The sequence below is a fragment of the Elephantulus edwardii genome, unplaced genomic scaffold, assembly GCF_000299155.1.
Source record: "Elephantulus edwardii isolate Elephantulus edwardi_28Jun2011 unplaced genomic scaffold, EleEdw1.0 scaffold00065, whole genome shotgun sequence".
NCBI classification, from domain to species: domain Eukaryota; kingdom Metazoa; phylum Chordata; class Mammalia; order Macroscelidea; family Macroscelididae; genus Elephantulus; species Elephantulus edwardii.
Window position 1 is genome coordinate 12,877,236 of NW_006399815.1, and position 13,936 is coordinate 12,891,171.

The window sequence follows — 13,936 nt, forward strand, 5'->3', positions numbered from 1 at the left end:
TAGACATTCCTCTGGTATTCTCTGCTTTCAGCTAAGATCCATCTAACATCAGCTACAGTATGCCTAGTACCACGACCCCTTCTAAACTGAGCCTGAACTTCTGGCAGTTCTCTGCAGATGTGCCGTTCCAGTTGTTTTTGGATAATCTTCAGTAGAATCTTGCTTGCATGTGAAATCAATGAGATTGAAGCTGGGCAGCTAAAGGGTCCGTAAAACTCCCCGCCCATTTTCTGAGGTAACATTGGAGACACCAAAACCACGTGGCATTAGTTCAGGCCCTCTGACCATGAAAAATCTATCTATACACCTATACATCTATACATCTATCTACAAGACACATCGCCTTCGCTCGGGAAACATTACCACTAAACTTCAGAGACATTGGTCCCAACATAAGGAACTACCAGCAGCTGACGTGTTTGGAATCACAGAAGACAAGGAAGCTTCATATATAAGCCATTAGATCAAGGGCTGGTCAATGGGAGATAGATATGAAGGGAGTGGGTAAAAGTGGATGGGTATCCTGGTGGATGGTGGAGCAGGGAAATAAGTGGGTAAAGACACGTGTGCCAAAGGCAGGGACAACACTGATACTAATGATTAACTCCACAAGAAGGGATATACCTTTCACTTTTTCTATAAAATGCTGGTCTGTCTGATACTTCTCTAAATCTGAACATTCAGATTAAGACAGACTAGGAAGAAGGATTGGCCATCCACTTCTGAAATAGCAGGCCTCTGAAAACCCTATGTACTGATGGCTCTAGTCTTGGATATTCTTCAATAAGTGCTGCAAGTCTTCTATTTTAGTGAGATTATGTCATCTGCATAAGGCAGCTTGTTTATAAGTTGGCTTTAAATACTGATACCATATTCTTTTTCATATAGTACAGCTTCTCAAATTATTTACTGCGTATACAGATTACACAGGTATAAAGATAAAACCCTGATGCACACCATTCCTGATTTTAAACTATGCAATATACCCTTATTCTGTTCTAACAACAGCTTTTTGAATCTGTAAGTTTTGCATTAGAACAATAAAGTGTTCTGAGCTTCCCATTCTTCTCAAAGTAATTCATTATTTGTTATTTTACATAGTCAGATGCCTTTGCATAGTCAATAAAAACAAGTAAGCATCTTCCTGGTATTCTCGGCTTTTAGTTAAGATTCATCTGACATCAGCAATACTATTTTTCATTCCATGATCTGTTCTGAATCCAGCTTTAATTTCTGCTACTTCCCTGCCTATATAGCTGTAATCACATGGGCAAAATGGATTTATTATGAGATGATCTAAGATAGTATCAAGGACCGGAAGGAGAAATAAATACTAACTTTTATAATGAGAGGGTTAAGGTAAATATAGCTACAAAATTCTGGCTTCACAACAAGAGGACATGAGAGAAATATGGCAGTATCTTCATAAAGGAAAGAGGCATTAAAAGCAATTAATTCAATTTTGTAAATGTTATACTACTTTATATGGTAAATATAGGTAATGTGTATTTATAAGAGAATCTTGGTGGCCTATTGTGCAGGAAGTTGCGCCTCCAATCCAAAGGTAGGCAGTTTGAATCTACCAGTGGCTCCAAATAAGAAATATGGGCACTCTCCCCCCATAATATTTCCAGACTCATTTTTATCACCAAGCCCATGTTTTCCAACTACTATTCCTTCTTCATTATTTCCAATTTTTGCATTCTAGTCATCAATCAATTATCAATAACACATCTTGAGTGCATGTTCAGTCAATATCGGACTGCAAGTTTTGGTAAAAATTTTCAATTTCTTCCTTTTTGGCTCTAGATGTAGGAGCATATATTTGAATAAAAGTTGTATTAAATCGATCTTCCTTTTATGTTTACTGATAATATCCGATCACTCGCAACATTGTATTTCAGGATAGAACTAGAAATTTACTTGTTTTACTGTCAATGCAACTCCTTTGTTCTTCTGTTTATTTCCAAAACAGAACCTGGACTTGGAGTCAGTGAAAAGGAAAAAAAAAAAGTGGCCAAGAAGCTTGTGAAAGACATGAGCAAGCACTTGCACTTTTCCCAAAGTAGTTTAACACAAGGGTCCCTCTGGTGTTCAAAGGCAGATATGTCAGCTCAAATCTAAACTCTTGTTTCATTTAATAATCTATATTTTTCAATACTTCCTAGACACATTCAAGAAGCGAATTCAACCTTTTTTTATGTGCTTATTACTTTCTATATACATAATTGCTAAAAATCCTGGTTTTATTTTGTGGTTATTTGTTTGCATGTGAAGGGTCTTATTCTGGGCTTTTATTTTTTTCCAGCTCATTCCATTTACATATCCAGATACTGCTTCAAAGGTACTTACATAGTATTTAAGTAGAGAAGGAAAAGAAAAATTGTATCCACCAAGTGATTACTATGTGCCAGTCATCCTTTTTTATTCTCTAATGCCAACACATTGGTCTAAGTGTTAGGTATAAAATGGTTAAAAAGATGGTATGCCCATACCATCTTGGCATTCAGACTCCAGGGTTAATGACAGACAACAAATTTTAAAATGTGAAAACACAGAGAATATCGAGCAGCAATATGTGCTACAGGTACCCAACAGACATAGGGTGCTGTTTTTAGACAGGGTGGTCAGGAATGCCCTTTCCAAGCAGAGACTTGAATAAAAGAAGTGAAACAAGAAGATATCTGGGGGTTTAAGATTCTTGGACAAAAGAACACCAAATGCCTCCAACCTCTGTATGCAAGTAGCTGAACAATAAACAAAATTAAGAGGGCCAAAAATGGTAACAGGAAAAAAGATGCTTCCGTGTTAGGAAAGAATCATTCTGGGTTCTGGGTAAACATGGTATAACGGAGCAAAGGTAAATGTAATAGAGGCTTGGGCTTGAGTGGTGTGAAATTGTGGAAGTACATTCACTGTAACAGAGCTGCAATGATCTGTTCAAGAAATTGATGTGGGACAGGAAGGGGAAGATGAAGAATGACTCTATGGTAGAGACTCTAGTTGAATGAGATGGAGAACCAAGGAGAAGAGAGAAATCAAAGATTTAATTTAGGAATGTATCCAATTATTTTAAAAGTTCTTATTATTTTGTGCATTAGTATTATTGTTTGGAAGCAAGAGTGGCATCCACTTCCTAAACAAACCCCTGGAAACTCTATGAACTTTGATAAATGTTGGTAGTTATAAAAAGGCTTCAGGCCTTTTGTTCACAGCATCACTATGAGTTGTGCTCGACTCAAAGGCAATCAACAACAATAACAACAAGTATTATTGCTAGAGTCTACCAAAGTCAGTTCCAAAATCCACTGAAAGGTCAGCTATGGGTCAGTTCTGACTCAAAGACTTATAACAACAACTGTATACATCAGAAAAAAAAAAAACACAGCCCTGTTGGAGTTTATATTTCATTACGAGTTCTCTTGCTCTTATTTGATGTTGCTATGTAGCTAGGCAGGATTATGCAGATGGAACATGTTGACTGATCCACAAGGGATTGACTGTCTACCTTTCCACAAGGAGATTGGTCAGTCTCAGTCTACAAGGGGATTAGCTAGTCTTGCCAATAAATTGAAAAGCTCTAGCTGCAAAGATGGGAATTCTTCCCCACTAGAAGACATGGAATTCTTTGCCCATCCAGAGAAGAGGGGCCTCCCCCAATCAGGTGAAATGTATGACACACTTTGGTACAGGAGCAGCAGCAATAACTGAACTGGAGAATTGATGTGAGATGAGACTTTGGAGTAGGAGGGGAAGCCAATAGTGGCAGGACTGAGAACTCTGTTGGACACTTGGGAAAGAAGCCAATATGAGCAGGACTGAAAATTTGGAAACACTCAGAGTCACAAGGTTAAAGGCTGAGGTGCCTGGGTGCACATTTTGGGAGCTGTCTTGAGTATATCTTGTTATTAGTCTGAATTATAACCTTTCAACTCCCACACTATGGTTTTGTGCAGTCTGTGAGCTATCACATCGGATTTTGGACCCAGCCAAGCAGTAAAATTGATGTTGAGATGAGTAGAAGGAGGTATGGTTACATGGGGAGGGGGGCATGTCTAAACTCATGGAATTGGTTTTGTGTTATTGATGTTGTAGGCAAGAATAGTTTGCCTCTGTGAAGTTGATAAAGTTCAGACATTGCATTCCTCATGTGGCCCTCACTCTTTTTACACCTGTCCTGTGTTATTCTCACAATTGTTGCTGTGTTTGAACCCATTGCTGTATCCACTGTGTCAATCTATCTCACTAAGGGTCTACTTCATTTTTCACAGATTTTCCACAGTTTCAAAAGCATAAAATAATAATAATAAGTTCTAAAACTACAGTTACTGAATGTTTTTATCAGTAAGGGCCAATCTGCTCTGCTGAATTCTGCCTCTCTCTGGTAGTTACTGATTGAAGATTAAGGGTCCTCTAAAATACAATGTCCTAATTCTAAAAACTTTATATCTCCTCATAAATATGGATCAGTCTTTCCTTTTTTAGAATGACTAAATGGCAATAAATTACCTTTCCTTGGTACTCAGAGGAATAATCTATATTGAGGTAAGGAGGTGGGTAAATACATGCAGGTTTAAGAACATGGCTCTGGAATCCTGGGTTCAAACTCTGCCACTACTAGTTATGAGGCTCTACTAGGTCTTCTTATTCTTACTTTATGAAATTACTTTTATCAAGGAGATGATAGGGATTTTTGTTACTGTTGCTACTTGCTTTCTTTAATGCTTTTACTTTCTTTGGTCCCCAAACTATTTGTGATATGTTACTGGGAGCCTAAGAAAAATTCATATCCATGCCTGTCACGCACTGAATGGAAAACAATGTGACCTACATACCTCAAGCCATCAGCCACATGCAGTGCGATTCTGTGCTGCAGGGTTCTGGTGAGGCTGGCTTTGTCCTGCTGCAGAAGACGATCCAGGGAACCCTTAGGGGCTAATTCCATCACCAACATTCGAGGACGAATCCCAGCTGCCAGCAAAAATATTAAACTGGGATGGTGGAGATGGCAAAGCACTACAAGCTCCTGAAAAAGTTCAAATCATATTAGAAATATAACATAATTCCTTACTGAACTATTTCCTACCTTACCTGCATCAACACTATTTTCCCCCCTCTGGGTGATTAGATTTTCATTTCTTCTTTCATCATCTTTTCAACAAGAAGCAACAAGTTTTAAAACCAAATTTTGTGACTTTTGTCATGTGGAGAGAGGGAAAAGATCTACTCCAGAACTCAGAGAGGCCTCATTGTGGTCCCTCTTTCCTGGAGGGGTGCTGCAGATCTTAAAGTTTAAATATCTAAGTTTTCTGTTTTTTTGCCTCTTGCTCTCTGCTGTAATACGTTTAGTGAGAGTACTATACACACTCTGCAGTCCCACAAACAAGTGTTGCTCATCTCACCCTTATCCCAGGACTCTGTACAGCTGCTACTGAATGGTAGTAATCGTCATGACGTCTCAAACCAAAACTAAACCTGCTGTCACTGAGTCAATTCTGACTCCTAGCAACCCTCCTTTGGATTTCCATAGCTAGAAATCTTAATGGGAAGAGACTGCTTTATATTTCGTGGAGTGGCTAGTAGGTTTGAACGGCCAACCTTTCCTTTAGTAACCCAATGCTTAACATACTATGCCACCAAGGCTTCTTTTATAGAACTTGAAAAATCCACCGAGGATAATGCATAACTCCATAGAAATATAAAACATCATTTCCTCCTGTAAACTAATAATTCTCAACAACTTTTGGAATAAAATCCCACACAGCCTGATTTGCACCAGCCCCAGCTTACCTCTACTATAGCATCTTCTTTATCTCTTCCCTTCATTCACCACCCACCAGTTAAAACAGCATTCATTACCACTATTGAATCATTGCGTTTGATGATATTTATTTGCGTTTGCCTGGAAATTCTTTCATCTTTATGGAACCCATGACAACCTTCTCACCATTCAGAATTTAGCTCAATAAACCTCCACAGAGTAAGTGCCTGGGGCTACTCTTACCAAAATAATTCCATAGCTGCAACAATCTCTTCAACCCATTTCATTTATTTTTCCTACATTTTTTTATCATTATCTAAAATTCCCTACATACTTTTTAAATCTGTCCCTACCAATGAGAATAAAATTGACTAGCTTATTTTAACCTTTCTAGCTTTGATGGCCTAATTTGTTAGCAATCTGAACAACTTCTCTGTGCCTCTCTGGTAGGTCAAATCCACCAGTGGATCCAAAGGAGAAAAATGGCAATGACAGAGAGAGTATCTTGAATAAATGAATATGTGAGAAGGAATAAATTTGTCATTAGAATAACCAGAAAACAGGTGTATAATATGAAGATATTATGAATGTTTTGCCAATAGAATGCAAAATCATGTTAAATGAAAACTCAGGGCCAAAGATACTAAAGAGTTTGAACAGTAAGGTCTCTAATCTAAGACCAATACTTTTCTAAATTCCATTATGTGAGATTACTTTTCAGTCTCCTTTAGCATATACATTGCTTTGAATTCCATACGCATTATATTCTGTATATTATACTTTTCTCTGAAACTGTAATTTAGTTGAAATCTATAGTTGATGTGACATTGAATTGATTCATCTTTTAAACTGTGATTTCTGCAGAAACTATCTTTCTTAACAACCAGCTTCAAAGACCTAGAATATCAATGCCACCTTCATTTATCAAGAAACTAAAGTGTGAAAAGTTCTGCAAGCTAAAGAAGAAAGGCTGAATATCCATCCGAAGAGGGGGTTTTCCAGGAAAGAAAGTTTCAGACTGCAATTGTATTTTCTCTATAGATGAAATCCTTTCATTCTCTCCCTGAGGCTGATTAGTTAAGTTAGTTAAAATAGATAACAAAGCACATAAGCTTTGCATTCTTTCATTGATACAGATAGAATCATAATCAAACTATCCTGGCAAAGAAACTAATTTATTAAAAAGAGAAAGGAGTAAAAGAGCATAATGAATATACTTTATGATTAGAAGTATAGTTCTCAAAATGCAGCTCTGAAAACCAAAGTGTTGTGTTTTATTTTTTTAAAAAAGCAAATTACAGACTCTAGTTTATCTAGTTCTTCTACTACTTCCTTGGTTATCCTCATTGTCTATACATTAATCTTTTCTGCAAACAATATTTGTTGTCAGAGACACATACATGGCCCTTAAGTCAACTAACTCCCTATGGACTAGAACTGTCAATGAGTGTATGAAAAATCAATATGATTTTTGAACCTTCATTTAAAAAATTAACTTAAAGAATTTTAATATACCTCTCCAAAGTACTGAAGAACAATGATGTCAGTCTGGAGAGAAAGATGTACGTAATCCAGGCCATAGTCTTTGCAATCACTTGCAATACATCCAGAAATCTGGACAATGACTAGGGATGTTAAAAGGAGAGTTGAGAGGCCTTTGAGCTTTGGTGCTGGAGAGGAGTACTGAATACACAATGGACTGCTAGGAGAACAAACTGGATTATCCTAGAGAGAGTGAAGCCAGGCTGCTCCTTGGAGGCAAGGATTTTGAAGCTTCATTTGATATATTTGGATATGTTCCAAGGAGGGACTTAGAGAGGGACATGATGCTTTGGAGGGTGGAGGGACAGTGCAAGAGAGGAAGACCCTCAATGAGATGGATTGATTCAATGACTGGGGTAATGGGAATAGGTGTGTCAGAGACAGTAATATTGGCATAGGATTGAGCAGAGTTTAGGGCTGTTGTACACAGGGTCGCTATGAGTCTCAGGTGACTCAACAGCACATAACAACAACTTCCATCATTCCTTAACCACAGTCCATAAAGAGAGAAATATTTACTGAATATCAATGACCAAGTTGAGAAATCAACTTGTACAAGTTATCTAAGGACTGAAAGAGACTATGCCCAAATTTGATAGACACTTGATACATATTAATTTACTTCTTAATTTATTCTTAGAGCTACAGTGTAGCCTTTTGTTAGTAACAAAATGTCTCCACAGCATTTTTACATATAACATTTCTTTATTCATAATAAATTATTGTGCTGTTATTGTTATATGCCCTAGAGTAGCGTACAACTAATAGCAACCCTATTAACAACAAATCTGAACCCTGTTCTAGCCTATGCTTTCCTCACAATTTCTGACACGTTTAGTCCATCACTCCTGTGTGTCAATCCTCTTGGGGTTCTTCCTCTCTTTTATCATTCCTTCATCTTCCCCAGCATGTTGTTCCTCTCCAAATAACAGTCTCTTGTAACAGCATGCTCAAAGTATGTGAGACTAAGTTTTATCATCTTGGCCTCCAAGAATAAAATATTAGAACTATGTAATTTTAAAATGTTGAAATTGGTCATTTGGATTCAGTCACAAAATATTTAAAAAAAAAAATTGGTCAAGGAAAAAAATCCAAACAGATTTTTTTTTAAATGAGTGAGTTCTAGTGTAAGACGCTGGAAGAATATGTACTGGGTTTACCTTCCTCCCACTTTTGCTTCTCCCTAATTCCTACCATAAGTAAAGATTCAGGAGAAAATAATCCCTAGAATAAGTAAGTATTTGACTGTGTGTACCCTAGCAAATTATGAATACATTGTGGAGAAAGAGAACAACTAATTGTGCTGATGTTAAAGCTGTACATAGGCCAAAAGGCAGATGTTCAAACAGAAATATGGTTTAAAATCAAGAAAGATGTCTTAGGATTGTAATCTTTCATCATTCTTTTTCAGTCTGAAAGCTAAGTAAATAAAGGAGTTTAGTCCAAAAAGAACAAGAGCCATGTGGGGAGTACCATATATGATCTTTAGTAAATTCACAAGGTAATTGATGTTCATCCATAGCATCAATAACACAAAATCAATCTCCATGATGTCAAGCATGTCCCTCATGCTCCCACACCTCCTTTTACTCATATTAACACCAATCTTACCGGTTGGCTGGGTCAAATATCTGACATTGATAGCTCACAGACCACACAGAAACATATTGGGGGAGTTGAAAAGTTATAATTGAGATTAATAACAAAATAAAGTCAAGGCAGCTCTCAAAATGCACACACAAGCACCTCAGCCTCGAACCTTGTGGCTTTCATTATTCCCAAATTCTAAGTCCTGCCTATATTTGCTTCTCCCACAATTGTCGAAGTTCTCAAACTTGCCAATATCGGCTTCCTCTGCAATTATCCAACAAAGTTCTCCGTCCTGCCACTATTGGCTGCCCTCCCCACCACGAGTCCCATCTCAAATTCAATTCTCCCGATTAGCCATTGCAGCTGCTGCCATCCTGAATTGTGTCCTACATTTTACCAGGTAAAGAAGGAGGTCTCCTCTTACTGCATGAAGAATTCCATCTCCTCTGATGGGGAAAGAATTCACCTCTCTGCATCTAGAGTTCATCAATTTATTGGTGAGACTAGCCAAACTTTTTGTAGATTGTTGAAACTAGCCAATCTCTTTGTGGAATGGTAGTTAGCCAATCCCATTGGAGATAGGCCAACATATCCCTTTCACATAGTCCCACCCACCTGCATGTTGTTGTTGTTGTACCCTACAGTCAGGTCTGACTCATAACTGACCCTCTAGTGGGTTTTCAGAGGCAGTTAATTGCGCAAGAGGATATGGCCAATCATTCTCCCACAGAGCAGCTGGTGGCCTTGAATTGCATGCCTTCAGGATTGCAGTGCAGCTTCTTGCCACTAGGCCATGAGAGCTCCCTAGCATAGCAACCTCAAATAAGGGTTAGGTATTGATTCTGTGACTGGGAGGTAGGAGTGAGTGTGTTGGAGATGGTGAGGCTGGCACAGGATAGAGCAAGGTTTTGGGTTCTTGTACATAGGGTCGCTATGAGTCACAAACAACTCGATGGCACATAACAACAACAACTACATGGCATACTTAAAAAATCTCCATATTTGGCTATACAAATAAAAGCAGGGCATCAGCTGGCTAGGTGGGAGATTCATTAGCAACTTGTGATATACAAATGGCACAGCCTTGCTTGATGAATGTAAAGACCTGAAGAAATTATGGGTGAAGATCAAAGACAACAGCCTTCATTATGTTTTATGACTCAAAATAGGTAAAGAAAATCCTCATAGCTGAGTCAATAAGCAACATCATGTTTAGAGAGCTATCACAGTGGAAATGCTACATTTGCAACAATTTTAGTTTACTTGGTTCCATAGTCAATGTCCATGGAAGCAACTGTGAAGAAATCTAATGACATTGTGTTAGGAAAATCTGCAAAAGATTCCTTTCAAGTGTTCAAAAGCAAAGATGTTACTTTGAAACCCAGGTACACTTGACCCAAACCATAGTATTTCCAGTTGCCCCACATGTATGCAAAGGCTGGACAATGAATCAGAAAGATCAAAGAAGAACTTATGCATTTAATTCTAATGTTAGTGAAGAATATGAAACATAACATATATTGCCAGAAGAATGCACAAATCTAACGGAAGAAGTTCAACAGGATGTTCCTTAGAATCAAACATGATCTCATGTACCAAGGACCTGTTATCAAAATGGACCAGTCCCTAGAAAAGGCCATCATGTTTGGTAAGTAGGAGGTCAGCTGAAAATGGGAGACCCTCAATGAAATGGACTAACAGTGGATGCAGCAATGAGCTCAATTACAACAGCAATCACAAGGATGGTACAAGACCAAACAATGTTTCATTCCACAGACCAAGTAATGTTTCATTCCACCAGTACAAAGGGTTGCTGTGAATTAAAATTGACTAGATGGCACCTATTAATAATAGTACTTAAAACAAAAGTTATTCCTACTGATTGTTTGACTCAGCATTCATTCTCTATTCCTAAAAGTATATTGTTTTCAACTCAGGTATCAACACTTACCCATTCATATCATGACTTTCATGGAGATCTGCTCCCAATCTAAGACTGGAGAAAAGATGAGAATATTCTTGTCATACCACCCTCCATGGTTACACATTATTGCAAGGGAATGGAGAGAAGCCGATCAGTGCCTTTCAATGGGCTACTACTGTACAGTGCTTTATGCTTCTCTAAAATGATATTTCCAGGAGACAGTTTCTGTTCTTCTATAATTTACTGTGAAGTTTGGAACCAAAAGTATTCTGAACATAAAAAACTAAAACATAAAAGGTTAAAGTAATTATAGAAGAAATTGACCAGAACCAATCCTACAAAGAGCATCTTTGTGATTTTTTTCAGAAGACATTAATTTATGATTATTTATATATCTGATGTATACTTTTCTATTTAACATCTGATGAAGCACACTACAGATAATTTATAGACTATGAAGAGATTAAAATAAAATAATCCAAGAACTCTTCCAGAACTCTCTTTCAGAGAGAAAAAGATAATATAGTGATAGGCAAGAAGAAAGAATCTAAATTATAGATCTATTTCCTCCAGAGAAGTCTTCCTCTCTTGGGCAAATATATAGTCAGTTATATTTAAAAAGAAGAGTATTTATAAAGGATAGATAACTCTGTAACACAAATTCTTGGTTCATTTTCATAATTATAATGATACCATGGGTAAACAAACTCATTCATATGCAAATATCAGGGTGCTTCAAAAGTCATTAAAAGTCCTCAATTTCTTCATGATAAGTCTTGAAAGGCTCTTTTAAAAGATGAATACTACACTATTCCTCTTCAATTTATCATTCCTGGCATAGTAGATCATATAATTCCCTGATTCAAAATGACCAATACCCATTTACCTCAGCTCCCTAATGTGTAGTGTCAATCTTTATGTGTTTCACTTAATTTGTTTTACAACTTCCATTCTTCCTAGATTGATACTTTGTACATTCCACATTTCAATTATTAACGGATGTTTGCAGCTGTTTCTACTAATTTTAAATGTGGCCACATCAGTGTATGAAGTTCATTCACTGGTTGAAAGCTGTACTCCATCTACATCATCATTAAGATGGACTCTGCTCTGAGGAGGTGGTTTTCTCCAGAAGCAGTCTGAGTGCCTTGGAAACGGAGACATTCATCGTCCAGCACTGTACTGAGTAATGTTCCATCATGATTCATAAAGTTTTGGAGGGCTTGTTATAAAGAAATGAATGGTCAATACTGCTTCTTAGCCTTAGTCTAGAAGCTCTGCCAAAACCCATCCACCACGGGTGACCTGCTGGTATCCAAAATACTGGTGGCATAGCTTCCTGTACCACAGCAACACCTAAGCCACCGTAGTATGGCAAACTGATAGACAAATAGTGACTTAGTATTTATTAATTAATAAGAATTATGGTAGAAATGCAAAAGTTGGAAACAAAAAACTGGTTAGAAAACACTAAGGTGATGATAGAAATGAGACAGAATTTTGCAAAATCAATGATTAATACATTGTACATATCTTTTGAAGAAAAAAAAATGGATACTATATACACAGACATAACCTGATTGGCTATACAGGAATCAGATTGACAATATCTGTGGAAAGAGATGGTGGGACAGTACCAGCAGTCAAAACAAGGCCAGGGATCAGCTATGGAACCATCAATTATTCTTATGCACATTCAAATTGAAGCTAAAGGAAATTAAAACAGGTACATGAGAGCCAAAATAAGACCTTGAGTTTATCTCACCTGAATTTAAAAACCATCTCAAGAATTAAATCGAGCCATTGAAAATGAGTGTGTCATCAAGAAAGAACAAAGGTCATCAAAAAGATGGGAATGGAAGAAAAACATTTTTTTAAAAGTCATAAAATACTCTGAAATGTGTTCTTTATCGTAGAAAAGCTAAACTGAGGGTAAAAACTGGCAAAGTGAGAAAGCTAAACAGCCAAACTCAAGGGCATCATGAGAAGACAAAGTATTACAATGAAATATGCAAAAAGCTGGAGTTAGAAAACCTAAAAAGAAGAACACACTCAGCATTTCTCAAGCAAAAAGAACTGAAGAACAAATTCAAGCCTTGAATTGCAATACTGGAGGATTTTGTGGACAAAATCTTGATTGATATAGGATGCATAGAAAGAAGATTAAGGGAAAGCACAGTCATTTTACAAAAAGAATGAGCCTACATTGGACCATTTCAGAAACTCTTAAATGATCAAAGATATTGATAGAGAACATCTAATAACCTCTAAAGATACTGGTGTTAGGATTTGAAAAAATACCCATTTAAGCAAACAGATAAAGTCCTCCCTGTGTTCACTAGCCTATCTCAAAAAAATTGGAAAACGGTTATTTGGTCAAGTGACAGGAAGAGGTCCATGTGTATTCCTATTTAAGGAAAAGGTGATTAAATGAGATGTGGGAAGTACTGAACAATGACACTAAAAATCTTGCTAAAGGTAATATAAATTTGTCTGGAACAGTAGATTAACAGAAAAAATGCCAGATATTCAAACTGGAATCAGAAGAGACATTGGAACAAGGACTATTATTACTGATGACAGAAGGATTCTGGCTAAAAGCAGAAAATATGAGAAAGATGTTCATTTGTGTTTTATTGACTATGTATGCAAAGGCACTCAATTGTGTGAAACATACTAAATTATGGATGTTGTTGTTGTTGCTATGTGCCGTCGAGTCGTTTGTGACTCAGCGACCCTATGTACAACAGCCCTAAACCCTGCTCTATCCTGTGCCAATCTCATTGCCTCTGACAAACCCATCCCAAGTACCCCAGTCACTGAATCAATCCACCTCAAAGAGGGTCTTCCCCTCTTGCGCTGTCCCTCCACTGTGCCCAGCATGATGTTCCTCTCCAAAGACCTGTCTTTCCTTACAACATGTCCAAAGTATATCAGGCGAAGCCTCAGAATCCTTGCCTCCAAGGAGCAGCCTGGTTTAACCCTCTCTAGGATGAATCTGTTTTCTTGGCAGTCCATGGTACATTCAATACTCCTCTCCAGCACCACAGCTCAAAGGCGTCAGTTCTCCTTCTATCCTCCCTAGTCATTGTCCAACTCTGATGCATAACAAGTGACTG

General features: G+C 37.5%; 1 protein-coding gene across 1 annotated transcript in view; it reads right to left on the reverse strand.

Moving 5' to 3' along the window:
- The window catches only part of LRRK2 (leucine-rich repeat kinase 2), a 244,601-nt gene that overhangs the window by 52,976 nt on the left and 177,689 nt on the right, over window positions 1-13,936 (reverse strand). Inside the window, exon 40 of the mRNA XM_006888199.1 lies at window positions 4,836-5,026. Within this exon, the coding sequence (XP_006888261.1) occupies window positions 4,836-5,026 (191 nt within the window). The remainder of the gene's footprint in view (window positions 1-4,835; window positions 5,027-13,936) is intronic.